Raw genomic sequence first — 26,603 nt, 5'->3', positions numbered from 1 at the left:
CCTCTCCCCTACAGCCTGTGGCCTCCCGGAGCCTTCCACGCCCCAGGGTCTCTCACCGTTCATCTTGAGGACAGTTTGTCCCACGGCAGCAGCTTGCAGGCTGGCCTTGCTGGGTCTAGAGCCCGTCTTCCCATAGGGAGACCAGCCGTTTGGCAGGCCTTCTGGAAGGCTTTGGCTTGGCTGTCCCAGCCCCTGGGCCCCTGGCTGACCCCGAATGAGGAAAGATGACACAGTGTCCCAGATCGGTTCTGTTTCCTGGGAGGTCACAAGGGCAGGGAATGGGGCACCTGCTGGGTAGCTGGGACCAAGAAGACCAGGTAGCAAGCCCAGCCCTGCCACTCACTCACTGTAACCTTGGGCGAGGTGCTCCCCATCCAGGCCTCCTTGTTCACTCGGCCCCTGGCAGGGACATAGCGAGCCCCTCCTAGAGGCAGGGACAGCGGTCAGTCGGGAGGCCACAAAGTCGTGCTGGAGCTCCTGGCGGGATACGCGCAGCATGGAGCGGCACACAGGAGCCAGGCCCACCCTCTCGGCTCTCCCGCCCTGGGAGGCGGCCAGGGGAGGGGCTGGCGGGATGTGGGGAGAGGGGCCTGGAGGCAGGGCTGTCCCACTGGGGGGAACAGTCGGGGCAGAGCAGGCCCCTGGCTTGCAGCAGAATCAGGGTGTCTCATGGGCTGAGGTCCCCAAGGCCTCCCAGAGTGACGGTAGCACTGAGCGGTGGAGCCCCCGGCTCGGGGAGGGGGGATGGTGGGGAGGCCAGGGGACAGCAGGTGCTCTGCAGTCAGGGGGCCGGGGCTTGGCCCCATCTCTATCACTGGCTGCCTGAGTGACCCTGGGCGAGTGACCTTGACCTCTCCAGGCCTCAGTTTCCTCAGCCATAAAATGGAGACAGGCCAACACTCCTAGCAGGGCGGTTGTATCACTCCTAGCAGGTGACAGCCCCCAGTGTCCTGTGGGTGCTCACACCCTGCAGCCAAACCTTCCCAGCATCCTCCCGGGCTAGCTTTCTCTCCATTCCTACTTCTGGTACCAGTAGGGCCTCCTCCACATCTCCTCTTCCCCATTTCCAGGGACCATTTGTCTTTCAGCACTCATGCCAAGCACAGGCCTGATATACAGTAGGTGCTCAACAAACGCTCAAAGACACAAGGAATGAATGCAAACACCCCAGGGCCCTGCTGGACACACCTGCACACACATGTGGATACCCCCCCAACACCTCACTGCCCCATCCCACCCGAGCTGCCCTGGACCTCAGTGGAACCACCTGGAGGGACCGGCCAGGGCAGCCTGGGAGGGAGAAGGGGGCCGGGTGTGAAGGGAGGGAGCAGGGGGCAGCTGGAGCAGGTCATAGGCAGGCGGGGGGCAGGCGGTCACTGTGGCTCAGTAGCCCTGCGACTGGTAGCCCTGGGGCTCGGGCTCAAAGGCGCTGGCCGGCTGCTGGTAGGTGCCACCCATGCCGGCGGGGTCTGGCCCGGTGCTGGGCTCCACGTAGGGGGCGTAAGGCATGCTGGAGTCCTGGCTGGGGTCCATGTAGTCCTGGGAGAAGAGGGCCGAGTCTGCGCCAATCTGGTACCTCTGGAAGGCCAGCACAGCCTGGCCCGCCTGGGGACGGGGGTCGGCGGGGACAAGGACAGGCGGGAGGGGATGGTTAGGGGAGAGACAGACAAGAGCACTGGGTTAGTAGACGTTAGTCCACAGGACACGGGCAATAGAGGGTTAAATATCCTCAAAACACAGGAGATAAAACCTAGCTTGACTGGGGAGGAAGGAAGGCTGTCCTTGCAGCCAGCCCAGAACAACACTTCTAGCCAGAAAGAACTTCAGAAATCACCTGCCCTATGTCCCCTAATCCCAGAGGTCACTCTGGGTCAACAAAAATTCTAGAGTCTTCATTTTGGAGTGTTAAAATGCCCCCAAGGCCCACAGCATCCTTCTCAAAATGTGTTCTTAGGGAGTTAGATGGAATGGAGAAAAAAGTCTTTGGTGGGACAGAGAAATGTCGGCATCTCCTAAAAGCTATTCTGTCTCTCTTGCAGTTAGGCATAGCCATATGACTAAGTTCTAGCCAGTGGGTCACCCCCAAGTTCTTTGTCCCACCCTTTGACCTGATGCCTGGAATGCAGGTGTGATAGCAGGCGCTCTAGTTGTCATAATGGACCATGAGGTCCATGAGCCAAATTGTAGGGATGGTCGAGGCCTGGGTCACTAAAGACTTCTGGAGCCACTATGCCAGCCCTGGACTGTCTTCCCAGACTTAGACTTTGCTTAAACCACTGTCATTTGTGATTTCTGTCATTTGTCGCTGAACCTAATTCTAACTGAAATGCTTCACCAAACAAGTTTGGGAAACTGAGTTAAATAGAAGACTATAGGACTTGTCAGAGCTTTGACTAATGTATGCTGGGATCCCCAAGGGGAAAACTATGGCAAGCAACATTTGCCAACCTTATCCAACCACTGAAGCCCTTTTTTCATAGGACCCAGTTGGGAAAGACTTGTCTACTGCATAAATGCATAGGCGGGAAATTCTTTTCCAGTAAAAGCAGTTACATTGTTATTAAGGACAATGACACTGATCACACCAAGCTAGGGAATCAATTAAATCTGTCATTAAACGACGAAGTTTATAGGTTTTCACTGAAAGCCTTCTCCAGAGACCTTCCCAATCCAGGTCATCTGCCTGTGATGGGAAAATGCTAATGTTCTACATACCCTTGTTTTGGGGCTGGGAAGACTGAGGCCTAGAAAAGGGTGGCCTCATGGCAGTCAGTGCCAGAACCCAGACCTGAACACAGGGGTCCTGCCCCTTCCCAGGCCATGGCCCTCCCCACCTCCTTCCTTTTGATCAGCCTGCTGACAAGGCACTAAGTTAACCAGGAACCCAAAAGGGTCAATGGGTGAGAGGCAGGGGGCAAAGGGCCAGGGGCCTGGGAAAGGCAGACCAGGCCTCAAGGAGGTGGGCTGAGGAAGTTAGGAGTGGCCCTCCTGTATTTTCCACTATGTTGGTACGAGGTCCTGGCTGCGGGGGCGCTCGGATGCAGGAGCCTGGAGAAGCAGGGAGGTGGAAAGTCTCCCCTGGGGTACCGGCCACGTTGTCAGCACCCTTGAGCCATCAGTGAGCCCACAAGAGCACACGGGGAATGAATGAATGAATGAATGAGTCCCTGAGAGGAACTTCTGCAGACCTGGTCCTCCCACAGCTCCCTGGCTCCACGGGTGTCTGCACGGAGGCAGAGGGCTGGAGCAGATGACCTCTGCAGACCCTTCCAGGGAGGGGCCTCCAGCTGCAGGCACCTAGTGCTATGTCTGTGGTCACTCCTCCATCCCCACTGAGTCAAGGCCTCCCTTAGCCAGCCAGTTCAAAGAGCCACAGACAGGAGCCATGGAGGGGTGTGGGCCCCTGCTGGACTGGGGTGCAGAGGTGAGGCTGGGAGTTCTGTTCAGAGCCCAGGGACCTGGTGGTCCACCTGGCGCTGCTTCTCCAGAACAGGTGCACTCTCTGTGGCATTTCCACCGTGCAGTGCTTTGCCCTGGGGGCCAGTTTGTACTCCAGGGCAGCGGAGGGAACCTGTGTAGAAATGGGGGCCAAGGTCCTTTGGAAGAACAGGGATTCACCACACGGGAATCACTCCCAAAGTAGAGATTATGAAGGTGTCCTTGACTCCTTGGAGAGAATGAATGAATGAATGAACAAAAGAACCTACATTTATTGAGCATCTCTGTGCCAAGCCCTGTGCCAAGCTTTGTTTCATCTGTGCAACAGCCCTGAGAGGTTGGCCCATTATCACTCCTCAGTCCAGGGAAGTAGACTGAGGCTCAGAGAGGTGCACAGGTCTGCCCAGGGTCACAAAGCACACGAGAGCAGAGCCAGACCATGAGTCCTCTGATGTTCTGGGCCAGACCCCCCTTGGCAGCCAGCCTCCATGGGGACTGGAAAATCGGCCTTCATGTTGCAGCCATGGGACGGGCTCTCAGCCCACAGCTCGGCACCCCGACAGCCCACGTGTGGAGCCACCTCCGGCCCTTCTACAGCCTGTGCAGCACATTTGGGGGAGGTTTCGGTTTGTCTGTCTTCCCCTCCCCAGGCTGTGGGCTCCTGGGGCCAGGGACCACATCTGATTCATCACTAGGCACAGAACAGTTGCTCAATAAATGTTTACTGAATGAACGGACACATGAAGAATAAACAAAGGAGGCGGTGAGCGAGTGGTGAGTCTTAACTGGCCCCTCTAGCCAGCTTTCCACCGCCCTGCACGCCCTGGCATCTCGGCCGGTCCAGGAAGTGGGCTGCCCCCCAACCTTGCCACTGGGCATGATTAGGGCTCCCTGCCTCTGGAAGCCGGGCGGGCCTACGGCTGCGCTGAGGTGGGAAACAGCGTGCTGTATTCCTCCTGGAAGGTAAGGTCCTTGAATCTCCGCACAGCCAAGGCTGCGGTCAGGCTCTGCCAGGAGAGAGCAGGGGTGAGGCCAGCGGGGAAGAACAGGGAGAGGCAGAGGTGCTAGCAGGGAGGCTGACTTCAGTGGGCTGGTGGGCACCTGTCAGTCAGGCTTTCAGACCCACCCCTGGAAGTCCTGGTGTCCAATCACCCACTCCTCCTCTGCAAGCCCCGCCCCCAAGAGAAAAGGGATAGCCAGGAGCCCACAAAAAAGGAAGAAGTCTAGGACAGGCCCAGGAGGGCAGGGGGGACAGGGAAGGCTGGCTGCAGCAAGGCTTCACAGGAGGGGCCAGGACAGCTGGAAGGTCTGGAGGGAAGGGGGCTGTGGGCCGGGGGGCACTGTCAGAGGGGAGGCAAGAGCCCTTGGGATGGGGGAACAGAGCCTATATAACCCCAGATATCTGCAGGAGGAAGACGAGAGAAGAAAAAATAAATCGAGAGGACCTGGAACCAGTGGGAAAGAAGGACCAGCCTTGCTGTCACGCTGATGGGTGTTCAAGACCACTCGGTCTAGAGCCTGCAAAGGGGTGGCCTCTGGCCAGTGGGGCCCAGAGGCATGCTTTTTTGGACCCACACAATATATTTTTTTAAACCTGAACAAATTGCTAACACATAAAGATCAGATTTCTCATAGAAATTCAGACTTCTGGGCTCCCTGGGAAAACAGGAAGACCTGGCCTCTGTGGGTCCCCGTTACTGCTCAGAACAGGGGCCGGGCAGAGGGTACCCTTTTAGGATGGTGTGCACATGCCACCCGGTCCACTCACGCCTTCTCACATCCTGCCTGCCCCGTGGCCATCTGTGTTTGTGACACACCCCACAGCAAATCCAATCTCTCCATTTTACAGCTGGGAAGACAGAGGCCCAGAAAATTAAGAGGCAGCCCCACGATTTGACCCAGGTCTCCTGACTCTCAGCTTGGGCTCCTTCCCAGCCTTGAACCTCAAGGCCTTATCTTCCCATCTAGGCCTCAGCTTTGTCATCTGTAAAAGGGGACAGTTAATACCTACCACCCAACTATTGGAGTGGTCGGGAGGGGAGTTCATTACCACAGGAATGGTGCTCTGCACCAAAGCCAGGGTCCGCCACCACCACCTGACTGTCTTTCCTGGACAGTCTCCTTCCTCAAGGAGCAGCCCCGCCATGAGCATTGAGGAGGGAAGCAGAACAGAGTCCATGGCCATGTTCAAAGGCCACCAGCCCAGAAGCCCAGCTGGGGCCGGCGAGTGCGGGCTGGGTGGGCGGTGTACTCACCCACGTGAAGATGGAGAAGAAGGAGAAGGCGATGGCAGCCCGGGCCGCGTCTGTCCCTTCGTTCAGCGGGTTGTCCTTGGGCTTGGAGACCTGCCACTGGTTGGCCAGGTAGCAGAAGCCCACGAACCAGAGGAAGGCCCAGAAGGCTGGGGTGTGCACGGGGCCAGGCGGAACGCCCGCATGGGGAGAGAGGGCGAATAGGGAGGAAATTGGAAACCGAGGAACAGGGGAGGTTCAAGAGCACGTCTCCCACGTTCCCCCACCCCCAAAGGGAGAGGAGGTGGGGGTCAGAGTGGGGAGAGCACAGGGAAGGTGCAGGCGAGAACAGAGAGGCCGGTCAGATGCAGAGCGGGACAGAGACCACAGAAAGGAACCAGCCAGGCCGGGAGCAGATCCAGGGAGGGCCGGGCAGTGAGAGGGAGGGAGAGACAGAGGGAAGGAGAGACAGAGAAAAGTCAGTCAGCCTCGGCCGGCGTTTCCCTAACCTCAGCCAACACAGATTTCCTGGCTGAATCCCCGACTGACCCATGGTCCACCCTGAGGCCTGCAGCTCTCTGGGAGGAGCGTCCACCCAACCCCGCGCCTGACTGCAGCCTCCCAGAGAGTTGGGCAGGGGACGATGAGGGGACGCTGGGGCCAGCCAGTCTGAGTCTCAACCACTAATGTGTCTGCAGCCTCACAAAGCCCAGAGGTTAGTGAGGGGCCCTTTGAGAGCCGAGGTCTGGGGAGTTTAGTGGTGCGAGCCTTGTGGCAACAAGATCTCTGGATGCCCACAGTCTATGCATAGAAGTCCAGAGCTGCTCAGGATAAAAAGCGTGTGTGCTGGGGGTGGTGCCTAGAGCCCAGCCCCTCCCAGAGGCACTGCTGGGGAACCCTGGGGCTCCATGGAACACAGTTTGAGAACCACTCATGTCATTCTCGTTCCTTCAAGTCTAAGGGACCCTGGGCCTCACTGCCTGCAAGCCAGGCACATCCTGAGAGTCCTGGGGCCAGGAAGTGGGGGGAGGTCCCAGCCAGACACCTGAGACCACAACCCTAGGCCAGTGACACCAAACCCAAGCACCCTCCAATCAGTCTCTCAGAACTCATGGGGACAGAGGCCAGGGTACTTCTACCAAAGGCCCTTACTGAAGGGCAAGAGTGGCAGGTCACGGCAGCTCCCCAGCTCCAGGTCCTGACCCTCCCGGGGTACCTACTGTGTGCCAGGGCCTTCAGCCATCGCCTTGCTTACTTCTCACAGGGCTCCACCAGGGAGGGGGCCAGAAGAGGCCACTGAAAGAAGAGGGGACTCCTCTGGTCGTTGTGCTCCCCTCCCCGCATGAGCTGTGGGCTGTTCTGGGGTCTCAGGCCCAGCCCTGGTCCCACCCTTCCCTGCTGCCAGCCCTGTGATCCCAAGTCTGTCCCTTCACCCGCCTGCACCTCAGTTTCCCCATCTGGAAAATAGGGAGAAGAGTGGCAGCCGCCTCCCAGGTGTGCATGAGGATGAGCAGGACCACGGCCGGGACAGCCCCCTGTGGACTCTGTTGGGGGGCGCCCACTGGGATGGGGGCTCACCCGAGACGCCGATGTCGGATAGGACGGCCTTCTTACGGTCCTTGACACTGCTGATCTGCGGGAAGTACACGTCCAGGGCCAGGTAGAGCAGGCAGGTGAGGAAGGCAAGCACGCCCACGGTCACGCCGTAGCCGCAGGCATTGGGGTTGCGGTTGTAGATGCAAAACTCCTCGCTCTCCGAGGGGCTGTTGAGGTAGCCCTCATTCACGATGGAGCCGAACACCACGATGGAGAACACCTGCGGTGGCGGGGGAGGGGCGGGCGTGAGACCCCTCCCAGTACCAGCCCCAGGGGAGGGGAGGGCTGCCAACCCCCTCGGCCTGCTGCCTGCCTCTCTGTGAGCCCTCTTCACCCCAAACAGCCACAGGGCCGGTGTTAAGCAGGCAATTCAGAGGGCAGGCCCAGAGAGGGAGGGGAACTTGCTTGGGGTCACACAGCACAGGCGGGGTCAATCGCTTTCTTCTTCAGCTGCAGGCACTGAGGACCCTCCGACCACAGATGTGGCCCCGCTCCCCTTCCAGCCAGGTGCTGAGAGGTCTTCCTGGGCCCTGATACCACAGTTCCTCTAGGACTGGACCTGGCCTCCCAGAAGAAGAGGTCTCAGCCCTCTGGGTGGTGAACTGCCAAGCCAGGAAGCCCCCAGCTGATTCCTCCGGATGTGGGCACGTGCCCAGCCCCATTCTGTGCTCTCCTCTGCTCTGCAGAGCCACGGGCTGTTCTGGGGTCTCAGGCCCTGTCCTTGGTCCCACCCTTCTCTGTTGCCCAGGCCCTGACAAGTGGAAAGAATGATAAATGAAAAGAATACAACAGTCACAACCCTGTCAGTTACAGAGCAACAGGTCAATTACTTGCAGGACCCCAAGTGTAACATGTGTTACCTCCTTAAGTGCCCCCAACAACTTCCAAGACAGGTCTACTTCAGCTGGGCTGGCAGCCAGCAGAGGTGGTCCCCTAAGACCCCACCTCCTAGTATTCACGCGTTTGTGCAATCTCCTTCCCCTACACTGTGGGCTGAGCCTAGCGATTTGCTTCTAAACAAACAGAATATAGCAAAAAGTGATGGGATGTCACTTGTGCGAGGAGGTTACAAAGACCCGGCCTCCATTGTGCTCACCCTCTCTTGACCCCTCTCACTTGCTTGCTCTGATGGAAGCAGCTGCCAGGTTTTGAGCTGCCTTATGGAGAAACACACGCAGCATGGACCTGAGAGAGGCCTCCAGTCAACAGCCAGCAGGGAACTGAGCCCCGCGGCCCACAGGGAACGAGTCCTGCCAGCACCATGTAAGTGAGCTTGACAACGGATCCTCCCTCAGCCTTCAGATGAGACCGCAGCCCTGGCTGACACCACGATATGAGGCAGTGGCACCTCGCTAAGCAGATTCCTGGCCACAGAAACTGTGAGTAACAAATGTTTGTTGTTTTAAGCCACTACATTTTGGGGTGTCTTGTTACATAGCAGCAGCTAACGAATACAATCAGCATCATCGGCGTTTTGCAGATGAGGCAGGGAAGGTGTAGGTATTGGTTAATGTGCCCAGAGTCACACAGCTGGTACGTGGCAGAGCTGGCTTTAAACCCAGGGACCTGACTCTGAAGTTCCTGCTTTTTCCTCCTACCTCTCACCTCCCCGGAAACTATGATTACGAGGAGGTCCAGACCCAACTGACAAACAAACAAACAGGAAAACAGAACCTCAGATGTGGCCTACAGTGAACTTGAGGTGCAGGCTGCAGAGGGTTTATTGTCCATTTTCCACTTCACTTTGCTTTCCAATTTTTCTACAATACGGAACTAGAATTTCAGTATGAGCCAGACACATTCTCGTCCTTAGCTAACACCTAGGATGGGAAGTGACCCCAGCGCAGGTGTGAGAAAAAATATAAGAAGCATCATTTTTTAAATTGTATCTTTTTAAGATGTCTACACTTTACATGGGTTTTATAATGTACTGGATATATTAGTGTAGGAGTAATATATATAAAACAAATCCACATTTTTTATTGAAGTACAGTTGATGTACAATATTATATAAGTTACAAGTATACAATATAGTGATTCACAATTTTTAAAGGTTACATTCCATTTATAGTTATAAAATATTGGCTATAGTCCCTTGTTGTACAATAAATCCTTGTAGCTTATTTTATACGTAATAGTTTGTACCTCTTAATCCCCTACCGCTATATTGCCCCTCCCCACTAGTAACCACTAGTTTGTTCTCTATATCTGTGAGTCTGCTTCCTTTTTGTTATATTCACTGGTTTGTTGTGTTTTTTAGATTCCACATATAAGTGATATACAGTACTTGTCTCTCTCTGTCTGACTTATTTCACTTAGCATAATACCCTCCACTCCACCCATGTTGCTGCAATGGCAAAATTTCATTCTTTTTTATGGTTGAGTAAGTACTCCATTGTATATATATACAATATTTACCACATCTTCTTTATCCATTCATCTGTTGATGGACACTTAGGTTGCTTCCATTTCTTGGCAACTGTAAATAATGCATGAACATTGGGGTGCATGTATCTTTTCAACTCGGTGTTTTTTGTTTTTTTCAGATATATGTCCAGGAGTGGAATTGCTGGGTCATATGGTAGTTCTATTTTTAGTTTTTTGAGAAACCTCCATACGGTTTTCCACAGTGGCTGCACCAATTTACATTCCCCCCAACAGTGTATGAGGGTTCCCTTTCCTCCACATCCTCGTCAACATTTGTTATTTGTGTCCTTTTTTTTTAAATATTTATTTATTTATTTTGGCTGCACCGGGTCTTCATTGCAGCATGCGGGATCTTTAGTTGCGGCATTTGGACTCTTAGTTGCAGCATGCATGCAGGATCTAGTTCCCCGACCAGGGATAAAACCCGGGCCCCCTGCATTGGGAGTGCGAAGTCTTACCCACTGGACCACCAGGGAAGTCCCTGTGTTCTTTCTGATGATAACCGTTCTGACAGGTGTGACATGAGATCTCATTTTTGTTTTGATTTGCATTTCCCTGACGATTAGCGATGGTGAGCATTTTTTATGTGCCTGCTGGCCATCTGCATTTCCTCTCTGGAAAAATGTCTATTCAGGTCTTCTGTCTATTTTTTAATCAGGTTGTTTTTTTGACATTGAGTTGTATGAGCTGTTTATATATGTTGGATATTAACCTCTTATCAGCCATATCATTTGCAAATATTTTCTCCCATTCAGTAGGGTTGTCTTTTTGTTTTGTTCATGTTTCCTTTGCTGTGCAAAAGGTTTTAAGTTTAATTAGGTCTCATTTGTTTATTTTTGCCTTTATTTCCTTTGCTTTAGGAGATAAATCCAAAAAAATACTGCTATGATTTATGTCAAAGAGTGTTCTGCCTATGTTTTCCTCTAGGAGCTTTATGGTTTCCAGTCTTACATTTAGGTCTTTAATCCATTTTGAGTTTATTTTTGTATATGGTGTTAGAGAACACTCTGATTTTATTCTTTTACATGTAGCTGTCCAGTTTTCCCAGCACCACTTACTGAAGAGACTGTTTTTTCTCCACTGTATATTCTTGCCTCCTGTGTCATAGATTAACTGCCCATAGGTCCGTGGGTTTCAAATTTACATTTAATGGGAGGACTGATTCAAAAATTTTTCCTGAAGGACGGCATGAACTAAGGTTTGGAGACCACTGGTTCATGACACTGTGTGTTAACAAGGATTCTGACCCAAATGGCCTTCAATGGATGAATGGGGAAGTAAGCTATGGCACATCCATACAATGCAATAGTATTCAGCCATAAAAAGGGGCAGAGTTCTGATATATGCTGCAACTGGATGAACCTTAAAACAGGTGAAGAAAGAAGTGAAAGGACCCCAGACACGAAAGGTCAGTATTATGATTTCTTTTATGTATCATACCCAGAATAGGCAAAACAGAGACAGAAAGCAGACTAGAGGTTACCAGGGGCTGGGGGAGGGAAGAATGAGGAGTGATTACTTAATGGGTATGGGGGGTATTTATGGGGTGATGCAAAAGTTTTGAAACTGGACAGGTGGTAGTTGCACAACATTGTGAATCCACTAAATGCCACTGGACTGTATACTTTAAAATGGTTTATTGTGGGTAATATGAATTTTTCTGCAATTCAAAAAAAAGAGAAAGGATTGGGGGGGGGGGGGCTGTGTCCTGGTTCAGCCACGGGCACCGAAATGGGCAGTGGTGGCCTGTGAGCCACACATTTGCCAATCCTGATTTGGGACTGTACATGTCACCTCAATCTGCAGACCAGTGCAGGCCTCCTGGCACACAGCTCCGCCCAGTCACAGGCTCTGTATCTTCACAATCTCCGCATGGAGCAGCAAGGGCAATTCGTACTGCCCCCAAATGACAGAGAAGGAAAACTGAGGCTCAGAAAGAGAAGGTGACACTGTTGTCAGGGTACAGGCTGAACTTGAACCCAGGTCTCTTGAATCTCAGCCCTACGCTCTCTTCCACCTGACCAAGCTCTCAGCCTCAGGAGGTGGGCCCTGAAGCAGGCGTGACCCTTTATTTCCAGAGACCCAGGGGATCAGTAGGAAAGCATCAGTGTGACAGGAACAGGCCGTGGGACTGGAATGGCAAGTCTGGCATTCAGGGGCACAGGAGGGGAGAGGCACGAAGTCCAGACTTCAAAGCAATTGTCAAAGGGACCCCTGGGCTACTGACAGCCCAGACAAGCAACGCAGACGCCACTGGGAGACAAAGGCGGGCTCTGACAGCCAGCTGCCTGGGCCGTGCACTGCACAACTCCAGGGACCGCCACTCACACAGCCCCTTGGGCCTGTGCACCAAGACAAGTCCAAGGCTCCTACCAGAAAACTGCCAGGTTGGGAATCTGAAGCCCAGTCCCAATGTCATCAGACGGTCACCAATCCAGCAAAATGGAAAAGCCTCTTGATTAGACAGAGACTTCAGACGCTGAGGAGTCACACAGACCTGCTGGACTCAAATCCCAGGCCTGCTGCTCATGCTGTGTGGCCTCAGACAAACGACTTAACCTCTCTGAGCCTCAGATTGGTCCTCTGTGGAAATTAACCTTCCCTCCAGGGCTGATGGGAGAATTACACACAAGTACACAGAGCACAGCAGTCAGGACTTAGTTAAGGGTTAACTCCCTTCTCCAGAGGCCCTGGGAGAGAAGGCAGAGCACCAGGAAGGCCCTCTGGAGCAGCACTTCCTAACAGACACGCTCCCTGGGGGCTGGAACAAGGGTGGACCCCTTCCCTAAAGCAGGCTGAGTGGAGGGGTGGGGGCTTTGGGGACAGCAGAGGAGGAACCATTAAGACGGGCCCTCTTGGGGAAGAGGAGCAGCGAGTCCTCAGAGAGGCCAGGAGGAAAATGCTGGTGAGGACGTGTCCCCAAGAGAGGAAGCAGCAAGATCAAAACAGCCTCCGAGGGACCTGGCGAGGGACCTGGCGGGGCCGCGGAACCGGCAGAGCTGGCGTGCCAGCTCCCTGCAGCCAGTCCTTCAGGCCCCGAGCTCCCCGCCCTCCTCTCCGCCCACGGCTCCCTCCTGCAGACTTGGGCCTCGGTCAGGCATTCATCACAGGTCACAGGCTTCTCAGTGCCTTGCACTGTGCTGGGAGGGGGCGTCAAGGGGGACCGCGTCCGTGGAGCCCCTGCTGTCGGGGAGCTGACCGTCTGGAGGGACAGGAGTGAGGGGGCGAGAGCCTGGGTCAGATTACCCGGGCTTGCTGAATCCGAGCCAGGCCCCTTGTCTAGTAGGGTGACCTTGGCCTTAGCCTCTCTGAGTCTCAGTTCCCAACAACAATAGCACCTAAACCACTGACATTCTGTGGGGAATAAACGAGGTCCTACGTGTAAGGAAGAGCACGTGACGCAGAGGAAGCATCCAACAAATGCCAGACTGACACTAAACAAGTGGAATAGATAATGGAGGCAATGACCGACGGTGGCAGGTGCTGGGAAGAGGTGGCAGTGGTCAGGGAAGGGAGCCCTGAGCAGTGATTTCTGAGCTGGGCCAAGGAGGAGCCAGCCCTGCACAGATCCGGGGAAGCGTGTTTCAGGCACAGGAACAGAAGGGGCAAAGGCTGAAGGTGAGGGAAGGAGTGCGGCTGGAGCAGGGACCAGGGAGCTGGGCCTGGAGAGGCAATGGGGCAGGAAGCGGCAGGGAGGGCAGGGCCTGGTGGGCCACGGGAACATCGGATTAAATGCAGTGAGAAGCCACAGGAGCAACGCGATCTGGGTCTATGAATCGTGGTCCCCACCCTGCAGCACGAAGGCCACCTAAGTGCCCCCGCCCCCAATCCCCGGCCCTGGGCCTTCTGGACACAATCCAAGCTTCTAGGGCTGGTGGTCAAGGTCCTCTAAGTACCCGCTCTGCCCGCCTCTCCCGGGGCCTCCCTTCCCTCCACTTCCCACCAGCCACCTACTTGCCCACCTCACACCCCCGGCCCTTTCCACTGTTTTCTTTCTGTAATATTCTTTCCACCACGCAGTAGGTGCTGGGCTATAACTAACTTCTCTGATTATGTTGGGTGGGGGTGGGGTGAGCTGCCCCTCTGCTGGGCATGCACTACCCAGGGAGCTGACCGCTCTGCAGTCACAGGGCCCCCTGCCTCTGGGGCCTGGGAGGCCGCATCTCGGAGGCCAGAGAACTGGGGCTTCCTATCGGTTGTTCATTCATTTGACAGTATTTCTAAGCACCCAGTATGTGCCAGGCCCTGTGCGAGAGGCTGAGGGGGCAAGGTCCCTGTTCTCATCAGGAAGACAAACAGCTGAGAAACATGTACTGAAGTCCGGACAAGTGTCCCGAAGAAGCATCAAGCAGGGCAGGAGGAGACAGACTGGGTGAATGGTGGTCACTGATGTAGTGACCTTTGAGCAGACGCCCATATGCAGAAAGGCAGAGCCACGCAGATATTGGGGAGAGACGTTCCAGGGAGAAGTAACCGCAAGTGCAAAGGCCCTGGGGCGCGAATAAGCTTGGTGCCTCGAGGAGGTGCACGGTGTGGCTGGAGCACAGTGAGCATGGGGAGGTCACCGAGGCAGGCAGGGGCCGGCCCCCAGGGCCTGCAGGGCAAGACTGAGCTCAGGAGTCACTTTGGGGTTAACAGCAGGTGAGTGATTGATCTGACTTAGGTTTAAGAAGACTCACCCTGCTCATGGTGGAGAAAAGACTGTGGGGCGAGGGTGAAAGCAGGGAGACCAGCGGGGCTAATCAGCGCCCAGGTGAGGGACAAGGGGGCGGGGCTGGCATGGGCAGCGGGATGGGGTGAAGCAGTGGGGGCTGAATGTCCTTTGGAGGTAAAGCCACCAGCATCTGCAGACACTGGCCTGCTGCGGGGAGCAGGGGAAGAGCACGAGCAGGTCGGGGAGGGGCTGGGCTGGGTGAGAACTGGGAACAGAGGTGTCGTGCCACGTCCCCCGCAGGCTGCAGGGCTGGGCCAGGGCAGGGAGCCACCCCTGGACCAGGCTGAGAGTCTACAGATGGAGAAACTGAGCCCAGAGGAGGGGAAGAAGCGTTGCCAAGGCCACACAACAAGGCCCTTGCAGTCTCAGCACACCCCCCGCAGGACCCTCTGGGCCCCAGGTTAACTCCTCCATTTAGCTGCAGTCTCCCCACCCCGAGTGGGAGGGAGCCTCCCAAAAGCAGGCCCAGGCCCCAGGTTTCTGTTCCACCGTCCAAGGCAGGAGGAACGGGGACTCCCTCAAGACCCACGATGTGACTGAAACACACGCTCTTCACTCCACAAGGTCCAGGTCCTTATTCTCATTTTACCCACGTCCAGGGAACTGCCCAGGTCCCACGGCTGTTTAAGGGTGGATGGAGTATTGACAAAAATGCGAGGCCGGTGCCCTGTGTCGGGCGGCCTCTGGGGTGACTTGCTAAGGCCGGATCGGCAGGGACGGCAGGGAGCACGCAGAGCAGCCACCAGAGAACCGGAAATTAAACCACAGTGAAATTCTACGCTGGCCGCAGTGGCAGAGGCATGGGAGGGAAAAGCTCACCCCAGCGAGCAGATCTGCTGCGGGGGCCGGAGACAGGTCTGCGGAGGCAGAACCAGCAGCCGGGAAACAGGAGAGGATGGAGGGCGAGGGCCTCGGGAGGTACTCAGGGGGGCCACTGGTCACAGGCAGGCACAGGAAAAACAACCTCCCTCCCTTGCACTAGAGAAAAATGTTTAAAAAAAAAAAAAATGCACCAAGGTAAACCGGGGCAACACTTTTTTTCACCGTCTTTATAATCCAATCCTGAGTCTTAAAAAAACAGATTCCAGATGGCACTTAGAGCAGAGCTATCTCAAACTCAGAAAAACAAATCGAAGGAATCTCAGCATCTCAGGCTCCTGGATTCAGAGACACACAGAAACAGAGACCCCAGAACTGCCAGACCCTGCCCTGGCCTCACATCTCTCCCTCTCCCACCCGATGACTCAACCATCCTAGGGGGCCAGCATTAGCAAAGCCACAGGCTGTTTGATAATTTCGCCCTAGCTGTTCCCACCTCCCAGAATGCCTTTCCCCACCTTCTTCATCTTTCAAATAGGAACGAACTCCTTCCCACCCTTCAAAACCCTGTTGGGAGGTGCTGACTTGCAGCTGCCTCCTGGGACACCCTCCTTCCCAGTCACTCTCGCCCCCCCTAACCCTGTACATACTCCTGCTTGGGATTCATCCACCGGTCTGTCCCCCCCGGCCCACCCTCACCCCCGACCCTGAGCCAGCCCACAGCCTCTGCAGGGGCCCTGCACCCACTGGGAGGGCTTGACAAAAATCATCTCATTTAATCCTCATCAAAACCTCTAAGGAAAAAAATAAACCTAAAAACACCCCCCAGATTAGGAGATACACACTACTATGCACAAAATAGATAAACAAGGTCCTACTGTACAGCACAGGGAACTATATTCAGTATCTTGCAATAACCTATAATGGAAAAGAATCTGAAAAAATATATATATACACCTATATGTATAACTGAATCACTTTGCTGTACACCAGAAACTAGCATTGTAAAACTCAACTACACTTCAATAAATAAACAAACAATAACAAAACGCCCACCCCCACAAAGCAGGCTTACTTAGCCCACTCCAGAAGAGGGCAGCTGAGGTTCCACAAGGCCAGGTCTCTAGGCAGCCCACGGCCGGACGACCCGGGGCAGGTAAGCATGGTGCCGGGCCTCCTGCCCAGGCCTGCCCCCGGTCCAGCCCCATTCCAGAATGTGAGCCAAACCTCGACCTTCAGCTGCCTCCCCGTGGAGAAATGACTTCCAGATCCCAGACTCTAGGACCAGCACGAGACCCAGGAGAGACAGCTGCTGTGCCGAGCCTGTCACCATCCCACAGTGCAGGAGGGGCCCGGCCCACTTTTCTCCACATCCTCCCAGAGAGCTGGCAGGCTGTGCCTGGGCCAGGGCTGGGCATCAGGCTAACTCGGGCTCCAGGGACAGCTGGGCCCAGCCAGCGTCGGGGGCAGGTGGGGACAGAGGTTCCTGCTGTTCTCAGGGAACTTCCCAGAGGCCTGGCTTTAAACATCCTTAGGCACCTGCTGAGTCTTCCCCCAGACAAGCTGTCAAGAGATGAGGTCGGGAGCCCACAACCCTCTGGTCCTGCCAGCTCCGGACGGCACCTTCTACCTCACCCTGTACAGGGACATCTGTTCCCAAGACGGGGGGCTGGGAGGAGTCCCCGGTCCCTGCCTCACGCTGCAGGCGGCCAGCGGACCCGCTTGCCGGCTCTCCACTTCGCGGCATCGGCTACTGTCCCCTTCCAGGCCACAGTGTTGCTTGCCTGACTCAGGACAGTCTCCCCTCCCGCCTCCTCCAACCCATCTCCAGACGGGCGCCAGGGGGCGCTCACCACTCCCCCCACTCTCACCAGTCCCTCCTGGGGCTGAGGATAAAGTCCAGCCCCGAAGACGACGACGACGGGCTGCTGGTCTCACCTCTGGTCTCTCCCCGCCCCCAGTGACCTCCAGCCTCTCATCCATCTGCACACTGGCCCCCACTCAGCTGCTCAGACCCCAGAGTGGGTGCGTCCTTGAACCCCATCCAACCTGGCACTTGGGTCTATTTCTTCATCCTTCCCCAAACAACTCTCAATTTCCTCCATGCAGCCCCCCGCCCCCGCCCCCGTGCCGGTCCAGGCCACCATCACCTCTTGCTAAGCGATGACAGCAGCTTCCCTGCCTCTTTGTGCCACTCCCGTGCCCCTGCACCATCCACTTCACTGGGGCTGAAAAGATCTCTTTAAACCTAAGTCAGATCGTGTCACCCCCTGCTGCATCCCACTCACCAGCACCCGCATGGTGAAATCCCCCTCCCCACCCCAACCCCCAGGGTTCCTGCCTTCCTCTCACCCTCCTCTCCTGCCACTCTCCTCTCGCTCCCTCCTAAGCTCATTCCTGCCTCAGGGCCTTGGCACCGGCTGTTCCCTCTACCTGGGATACCTAGAGTTCCCCAGATCTTCCAGGCTGGCTCCTGCTGGTTCCTTCTCAACATCCAAATCTCAATGCAAGCCACCTCCTCAGAGAAGCTCTCCGGACCTGACTCCCAATATTCTCCAATACCCCCATTTATTTTCTTGATAATCTCATTACATATTTTTTTCTTATTTTTTGGTTCAGTTGTTGGGTGTATGTCTCCACTCCAGACCCAGAGGTAGGGTCAGGAAAGGCTTCAAGGTGAGTGAACAGCAAGCCTGATAGATGGGCAGAGGCACAGGCAGCACGAGAATTGGGAGAAAGACTATATTCTCTCCTCAGCATCCTTGGCTTGCACACCTCTGACCACAGGGAGCTCACTCCGTAACAAAGGGCTGCCACGTCCTCTCCCTCGGCACGAGCTGAGCCCGCCTTCCCCGCCTTCCTGCCGGCATCCCCATGAAGTCCTCAACCGGCCTCCTGGGCCCCACGGAAAGAGTGGACAAGGAAACGGGCAGCCGAGCGTTTGAGGGATGAGTCAGGCTGCAAGGGCCCCCCTTCACGGGAACGGGCCCTGCCTCTCCCTGGGTCACGTGAGGGAAAGGGCCGAAGCCAATGCAGGGGCGCGTGACGGGCACTGGGGGGGGGGGCACTCGGCTTCCTCAAGAGCCTCGTGCAGAGCCGCAGGGCGGGGTCGGGGCAGGCGGGCTCCCTTCTCTCCTCCCAGGCCCGGCCCGGCCACCACCTCTGCAGCCTTGGAAGCAGAGACCTGCTGCGGATTAGGCCGTAATCTTCCCGCAAGCTGTCTCCGTGTGCTCTGCGCAGTGGGGGTGGGGAGTGGGCTTGCGGGCAGGGGCCCTGTGCCCGCGGCACTGAGACTCACTCGAGCTGGTGATCTGAAGGCTCCCCTGTCTTCTCCCTCCTGTGGCTGCACAAACACCAGGAGAGCAGGGAGCCTCCTTAGAAACGGGGAAACTGAGACCCAGGCCTGAAGACTGGAGACTTGAATGGGGACGGTGGGTGGACGGAGGAGGACAGAGCACTGCAATTCCCAGCCTCATTCACCCACGTGTGAGCCATGACAAGATGCCAGGTGCCGTCTGGCACTGGGGATACGACATGACCTGACAGACACGGTCCCTGCCCCCCAGAGCTTACAGCCCATGGGGCGTGGGGGGGGGGCAGCAGCCTCTCATCACCGCCCTGCCGCGCCTCTCCGCCTTGGCCTTCGCCTTCACCCGTGCTGCCCCTTCTGCTTGGAATGTCCCCCCTCTCCGCCTGGCTGGCCCCATCCCTCCCACCTGTCCCGAGCCCGAGTGAGCCTGAGTGAGCGTTCCCTCACTCTAGGGCTTATGCTCACCTCCATATTTTAAGTGGTTTCTCAGCCACTTTTCCCGCCACTAGACTGTGAGTCTCGCAAAGACCAGGCACATTAAAGAGAAGGCGACAGTCCTGCGGCTGTCGGAACCAACGGGAGGACGTATGAACCCCTCACTGCGCCAGATGCGGCCGTGAGAGCCATTAATAACAATCGGCCACAGGATTTGGCAACGTGAAGGTCACGGATGATCTTGACGAGATGGAGAGGTGAGGGCGAGAGCCTGAGCAGGGCGCAAGTGAGAGAAAACCGGGGGAGAAACACCAGAGACAGTGACCATAGACAAATCTTCTGCAAGACCAGAGGCACGGGCAAGGGGGTGGGAAGAACTCACATTTGTAAGCTGATGGGAAAGAGCCAGAGTGGAGGATGGAGGCAAGGGCGGAGGGAGGGAGGGAAGGAGGGAAGGAGGGCATCTGAGTCCTCGAGCAGGTGAGAGGGTGCCCCTGGTGGAACCTGCGAGGCTGGCCTGGCCACCAGAACAGGAGAGAGCCTGGGGGAGGGGCGGGTGTGAGGAGGCCAAGGGCGGATGCAAGCAGGGCTTTGCCAGGTGAACGCAGAGATGCAGGAGGGCCAGAGCCGGGAGCAGGTGGGTGAGACCACCAGGGAGCCCAAGCTGGAGAGGGGGACGGGGAGGATGGGGTGAGGGCCGGTGCACAGAGGGAGGGTCCCAGGCCAAGGACCGTGCGCGAGGCAGAGCGCTGGAACCACAGGAGGGCTGGGGAGAGGCGGACACCTGAGTTCTCGCCAGGAACGAGGGCCAGGCCCAGGGTACACCCAGTGAGAGTGGCTGAGGCAGGGAGGACAAGCCTGTGGGAGGCTGGGGGCCCAGGAAATGAGAGGCCAGGCTGTGAGAAGGATCACGGAAGCGGGAACTACGGGGAGCAGGACGGAAGGCGGGACGGTGCTGAGGGACAGGGGAAGTGACCTGGGGCTGGCCTGCAATGAGGGGAGTGGCTGGTCCAGGGCTGCGATGAGATTCACAGCTGGGGGAGAATGCTCTGGAAGCAGCCTCAGGAGCCGGGAGGACTGTGTCCCATCTCCAGGCCCGGCGGAGGGAGGGCATGAGGCAAAGAACAGCCCCCACTGAGAAGGCTGCTGGGGAAGCAGGGTCTGGGGGTGGGGAGGCCAGGTTACAGTGCAACTGACAAAAGGTGTCAGGGATGTTCAGAGCGGGGGCCAAGATTTGGGGAAGACCATGTCCTCTTGACCCCTGGACCCTGAGTCATTTGAGGAGCCGGGACGGTTGGGGTCCCTAGGTGATGGCTTTCTGAATAGTCTGGGCCTGACAGCCTGGGACTGTCCTAGCCACCCCTTCCCCGCCGTCCCCCTCCCCCCACACCATCTTCCCAAGCAGAGGTGGGGGTGAGCACGACTCCCTCCAGGAAGGGAGGGCTTCCCCAGAAACACAGGGGCACGGGCCACCCTGCCGGCTCCAGCTGACACCGTTCTGCTCCTGCAGTATGGATCTGGGGCCCAGGTTCCCCCTGCAGGCCCCCACAAAGCATCAGGGGTGCGGGAGGCTGGTCCTTGACATCACTCCTTTAAATACTGACCAGTCCCGAAGTTCCCAACCTACAATCCACTAGGAGCAAGAGTAGCATTTGTTGAGGGTGGAGAGGCTGGGAACCACCAGCCCAATCTGACTACCCTTTTCCCATCTGATAGATGGGGAAACTGGGGCCCAGAGAGCACTGGCATCTTGCTCACGTCACACCACCTGTCGGGGCGGAGTGGGCGCAGAACACACACGGACTCAGGCCTCAGGCCCCAGGCACTTCCTGACGCTCTGCCCTGCCTCTCCTCCCACCGGACAGCTGGTTCTTCCGGTGTAGGTGCCAAATGTGGCTCCGTGCCAGCTCTGCCATCTGCCCTCTCCCTTTCCTCCCTCCTCCTCCTGGTTCTTCCTCCTCTCCGCCCTCCCCCCCCCCCAGCCTTTGTTCTCTCTCCCCAGGCTCAAGCCTGCCTAACAGCTCTGCACAAGTGGCCGTGTGGGACTCCCCATGTGGCTGGGAACTCCCCAAAGCAGGAAGCAAGGGCCACTCCCTGGAAGTCAGGCATGGGCTGCAATCCCAGCAGCTCCAGTTAACCTCTCTGGGCCTCAGCATCTCACCTAAAGTGGGGGTAACGAAACCCACTGGACAGGGATGTCACGTGCCTAGAGGAATGAACAGGATGGCAGGCCCTTTGTACATCCATTTTCACAAATCGAGTCCGCCCTGAACCCAGGCACTCCAATCCCACGTTACAGGTGAGGACTTTCCAAGGTCCCTCTCTGGTGGCCCTGGTCTCAATGCCAAACCCAAGACTCCTCAAGCTCCCACACTGCCCCAGGACACGAGGAAATGCCCAAGACGCATGCAGAAACCTATCATCCGCGTCTCCTGATGACCTCCTTGTCCTGACTCTCTCCCAGGCCTGAGAGAGACGGACCAGCCAAAGGTCAGCCACAGGCAGGCAAAGAGGTCAAGAAGATTCCGAGACTGTCAGCGATACACGCCAAAGGAGCACAGGACATGCCTGCGTGGACCCAGCTCCCTGAGTAAGTGACAGGGCCTTGCCCGGTGCTGGGAGAGGACAGGCTAGACCGCACCACACATTTCCTGCTGGGCCTCCTGCCCCCAGAGCCCTCCCCAAGCCATACCTCCACATGGTGCCGCAGGGAGCTTCCGAAACACACCTCTTCTCTGCTTAAAACCCCTCTCTGAGGCTGTCCATGGCCCTCCGATGCAGCCCAGCTTGTGAAACTGGCATCCAAGGCCGACCCTGGGTTGCCCACCCTGCCTGCCCCCCACACCTCTTTAACTTGCTCTCACTCACACACCCGGGGTCCCCAGGAGCTCAGCAACGTTTCTAAAACCCACTCAGACCTTGTGCCCCCAGGTATTTATTTATACATGTTGTTCCTCCCACCTGGAATGCACCTCCCCCCCACCTTCTTTATTAGGACCAACACAGGGGTCACCTCCCCCTGGAAGCCCTCCACGCCCCCTGGCAGAGGTACCTACTCCCCACTGGATTTCCTTCTTGTTGCATCCCAAGCCTTCTGGATGGTGCCTGTCGACTCAATTCTGTTCTCACTGGACTGAGAGCATCTCCGGTGGGACACACAGGCTGGCACCGAGCAGGGACTTGGCATTTGTGGAATGAATGAATGAATGCCAGAGCTGGCCAGAGGCTCTGTCTCCACCCTGGACCCATTTCACCCCAGCCCCTGCAGGCTCTAGAATTTCTATGTGGGACAGCTAGAGTGGGGCAATCTGGTTGGGTACGGAGACGAGGGGTCTCATTTTGAAGCTGCTGCGTTTGCAAAGCAAACTCAGCCTTTTTTTTTTTTTTTTTTTGGCTGAGCCTCGCAGCATCCGGAATTCTCCGACCAGGGATTGAATCCACGATCCCTGCAGTGGAAGCACGGAGTCTTAACCATTGGACCGCCAGGGAAGTCCTGCAACCTCAGCTCTTATACTCAGTGTTTGCTTGGAGTGATTGAGGGGGTCTGATAAAAATGAGGGTGTAAAACTGCTCCCTCAAGCCACTCCTTGGTGCCACTGCGACTCAGACAGGGAAGCCACGGGGAGTACACTGAATGTGGACCCATGTCCACATTCAATGTGGATTGAAACTGCGGCTCTGACAGTCCAGGGCCCAGTAGCTCTGTCTCTAGTCAGTAGAGAAGTCACCTCCAGCCTGCCCCTTACTTCTGTCATGGGAGGGATGACACCCGCCCTCCTTACAACATCCTGAGTGTTACAGCCAAAGCCCTTAAGAGATCAACCCTGAAAATGGCAAAATTTCAAACATTTTATTGTTTTATTTTTGCCAAAACAGAGCATTAATTAAAAAAAAAAAAAAGAAAGAAAGAAAAAGAAAACCTCTCATCTACCAGCGCCAATATTCTTTTCCCATACGTCATTTCAAAGCTCTAAAAGGATGTAAATTCCAAATAGAAGGTGGTCCTTTATATGAAATCAGCTAGCTCCCTGCTGAAACTCCACTTCCCCCCACCTGGCTCCAGGTAAAGAAAGGGGTCACTGACAGGCTGCAGGATCGGGGCAGGATTGGGCATCTCTGACCCAGCCCAGCCTCCGCTTTCCGATGAGGAGACAGAGGCAGAGGGGGTGGCCACAGCTGGTGCCAGATCTCCTGGCCCCCGGCTAGCACAGCCCACCTCCCCGCCAACCCAGGTCAGAGGAGGCAGCTCTGAGCTCACCCTGGACACTGTCCCAACTTAGCCATCACCTCCTCGCCCAGGGCAGGAAGGGTCCAAGTTGGGATCAGGGTCCATTCCTCAATTCCTGCTGTGAGTAATCGCCCCCCGCCCCGCCCGCCCAGGTGTGTGGGGGGGGTCGGGGGAGGTGGTGTAGGGCACACAGGGGCAGAGAGGAGCTGAGAAAGCCTCAGTCAAGAGATAAGGGGTCCTGCAGGCCTGGGGGCTCAGGTTCCAGGGTAGGTCCAGGTTTGGTGACTCCCTGAAGCTTACATGTTTGGGGACCCACTTTCAAATAAACAAATAACAGAAAAAAGATCTTTCTCTTACAAATTTTACAAAATCGCAAGCCCATGTGTTCACGTTGTTAGGGCCCTACAGGGCGGCAGAAGGGGTCTGGAGAGCACAGGAGTCCTGGATAGAGTGACCAACCATCTTGTCTGTCTGGGACAGGGGGGCTCCCAGGACATGGGACTTTCAGTGCTGAAGCCAGGAAAGTTCTGGCAAACCCAGGGCAAGCTGGTGCTGAATGCTCAGGCTCCATTAGCTCAAAGGTGAAGCTTAACGCCAGCCAGACTCTGCCTGCCAGACCCTGCGGTGAGCAAGCAGAGGGAGCTCGAGGGAGGAGGGCAGGTGGCTATGTGCGTCCACTACGTGCCCCCACGTGTTAAAATGTCTCAGTGCATCATGTGTTTTTGAAAAAGACTGGTAGGAGATAGCAGCCCTCCCTAAGTGGTGGGATCACACGTGCTTTTTTTTCCAATTTTTTTTTTTTTTTGGTGAAATACACACAACATAAAATTTACCATCTTAACCATCTTTAAGTGTACAGTTCAGTGGTATTCAGTACATATATATTGTTGTGCAACCATCACAAGTGATTTATGTTTTCCAATAACTGGCAGGTATTACTTCTATGATCAGGAAAAAACCTATATATTTTTTAAAAGTTCAATCAGCCTGTTATCAGATACCTCTGCTCACGCAAAGGTAGCGAGCAGGGCTGGGAGAATGTTGGGGGCCTCCGGGGGGATTTGAACATTGGATGGGGGTTGACCCAGATGACCCTTATCCTTTCCAAACCTGAAATCCCAGGACTTCAAACTCTTCCTGAGCCAGGGGAAGCACTGTGCTTTGGAGACAGGAAGATCCGGGTTCAAATCCTCCATCTGCACTTACATGCTCAGTAACTTTGGGCCTCTCTGAGTCTCAGTTCCCTCAAGTGTGATACAGACTGTGGGGGGAACTAGCCAGGTAAGAACAGCCCTGCATACAGTGGGTGCTCAGTGACTTTTTCTCTCTTCTGCTTGGAATGTCCTCCCGGCACCTTGATGTGCACACATGTAAACCCTCCTCATCCTTCCAGGCCCAATTTGACATCGCCTTCTCCAGGAAGCTTCTCTGATTGCTCTCCTGGTTTTGCCGGCCTCTGCCTGAGGGTGCCTGGCTCACTCCCCAGCGGGACTGTAGGCTCCCTGAGCACTAAGGGCTGCGTCTGAGTCATGCCGCCTTCCGTGGAAGCCTAGCCAACTCAATAAAGCTTTGCTAAATGAAGCCCTCACCGGCAGAAGTGAACCAAGCAGACAAAACGCCCACACCCCCTCACAAAACCAGTGACTTCACGCTCTGGGCCGGCGGAGGGGAGCAGTGTACAGAGCCGGCCCACCTCATCAGGCAGGTGTCCCCCAGAGCTCTACCTTTGCCGAGGACCTGCCAGGGTCTCTGGGGAGCTGGAGACAACACGGATGAATGAACTCAGCACCATAAACCCTCCTGGATGCACCCAGGGTGCCAGGCCATGTGCCAGCACCGGGGACCCAAAGACTAAAGAACAGGGCTTCCCTGCCCTCAAAAAGCTCCCCATCTGGTGGGCACTTGAGAAAAAGGGGTTTAAACGTGGCCACCCTTCCTGTGGCACCAGAGGGAGGTTTGAACGTTTTTAGACAAAGGAAAGGTAGCTCCCTTTCCCTCTGGGAGGCCAGAGATAAACACTCCAGCTGTCCCACCCATCACACCCTTATATGGCCCTGAAAATCCAAGAAGTGAGGGAGCTTGAGCACCCCACAGCTGGCTTTAGGCTTAGCCCCCTGGGGGGGCTGACAGGGCCCCTGCCCAGCGTCCCCAATCCAGGCCTTTCTGATCTAGGCCCACAGGAAGGCGCCGGCAGGCCTGCAGAGGCAAGACCCTCTAGTGAGGGGGTCTGGGCAATGGCCAGCAACCCTAGGGAGGCCCAGACACCCCTCCCCAGACAGCAGCAGGCCTCCTTTCCCTGGGGTGCAGCCCAGGTCATGTGAACCCCTCCCTGTGTGCTGACTCTGTCCCATCCTCCTCTCCCCGACCCCAGGTTTGAACAGGGATCCCCACTCAGCTCTCTGCACTGAGGGATTCTGCCCTCGCCAGGCTGGAGGTCCAGAACGGGCTTCTCTGCTCTTCCCGGTGGTCAGAGGACCTCTCTCACGCCCTCCCGGCCCACGGCCCCCTCAGGCATCCAGGTGTCTGCACGAATTCGGGAAATATCCGAGCCCAAGGAGGTCTCAAGGAGGTTCCTCCCATCCCGCTACAAATCGAGAAACTGAGGCAAGCGAGAGGAGGTGACGCTGCCCACCTCGGAATTTAACTCCTCGCTTTCCGTGAACATTTCTCGGGCGGCTTCCAGCCCAAGGTCACGCTGCAGAAAAGCAGTTCCCGGGGAGAGAGACCAAGTATCCGGCTCCCGACGCGTCGCTCCACACGAGTCCAGCTAAGCCACAAAAACCCGGTTTCCTGCCCTCTCCTCCTTGATCGTCCATGGCAAGATCGCGTGCACCCCGCGAAACGATCCACGCCCCGATCCACCCCCGAAAAAAGGCCACCTGAAACCAGGGTTCCGCCCCCACGGTCGCCGGTCCGCCCAGGCGGCCGCGCGCAACACGAACCGCGAGGCGCCAGGTCGCGGCCTGGAGGTCACCGCGATGGGGGGCGGGGGGGAGAGTAAGAAGTGGGGACACCGGGAAGCCAGAGGTCGGGGAGCAGGCGCCCCCGCGAACGCCGGGACCCCCTCCCAGAGCCCGGGAAGGAGGGAGGGGCGGGCGCCAGTACGCCGGCCGGACGGCTCCCCACCCGCGGCCGCGCCCGGGCAGCAAGCCGGGTGGGGTTGGGGTCCGTCCGGGCGCGCCGCCCTCGCCCGCGCCCCCACCCCGCCCCACCCCCTGCTTGGCTGGGCCACCCAGCCGTCCTTACCCAGGACACGACGCGCAGGATGGTGTGCGGCTGCCGGACCAGGGTGTAGGGGTCGAAGGCGCCCCCGGCTTTGCCCGCTCCGTACGCACCCCCTTCCATCGTGGCTGCACCCGCGCGGTGCACCCCGCTCGGCGCGCGCCGCCAGCCCGTGCGCGTGCG

The 26,603-nt window shown here is 56.6% G+C and overlaps 1 protein-coding gene across 2 annotated transcripts; it reads right to left on the bottom strand.

Annotated features, from left to right (window-relative positions):
- SYNGR1 (synaptogyrin 1) lies at positions 1-26,603 on the bottom strand. 2 transcript variants are annotated; one of them, XM_068560431.1, is made up of 4 exons: positions 26,445-26,603; positions 7,248-7,485; positions 5,694-5,839; positions 1-1,605 (listed from the first exon to the last, which is right to left on the bottom strand). In XM_068560431.1, exons 1-4 carry the CDS (start codon positions 26,541-26,543, stop codon positions 1,384-1,386), a joined length of 705 nt encoding a protein of 234 aa, XP_068416532.1. In that variant the 5' UTR covers positions 26,544-26,603; the 3' UTR covers positions 1-1,383. The 2 variants fall into 2 exon arrangements, with proteins under 2 accessions (XP_068416532.1, XP_068416531.1); XM_068560430.1 differs by lacking the exon at positions 1-1,605 and adding an exon at positions 4,145-4,445.

This window comes from Eschrichtius robustus, chromosome 13 (genome assembly GCF_028021215.1).
Source record: "Eschrichtius robustus isolate mEscRob2 chromosome 13, mEscRob2.pri, whole genome shotgun sequence".
Lineage (NCBI taxonomy): Eukaryota > Metazoa > Chordata > Mammalia > Artiodactyla > Eschrichtiidae > Eschrichtius > Eschrichtius robustus.
The sequence above is the reverse complement of the archived record's forward strand: the minus strand, read 5'-3'. Positions and strand labels throughout refer to the sequence as shown.

Bases quoted from the DNA above. Each gene is read 5' to 3' on its own strand.
- SYNGR1 (XM_068560431.1), bottom strand. From the start codon at position 26,543: ATGGAAGGGGGTGCGTACGGAGCGGGCAAAGCCGGGGGCGCCTTCGAC. The intron at 5,840-7,247 runs GTGAGCCCCCAT...TGCACACCCCAG, and splicing joins ATCCGACATCGGCGTCTCGG to CCTTCTGGGCCTTCCTCTGG. The intron at 1,606-5,693 runs GTGAGTACACCG...CCCCGTCCCCAG, and splicing joins TCTTCTCCATCTTCACGTGG to GCGGGCCAGGCTGTGCTGGC.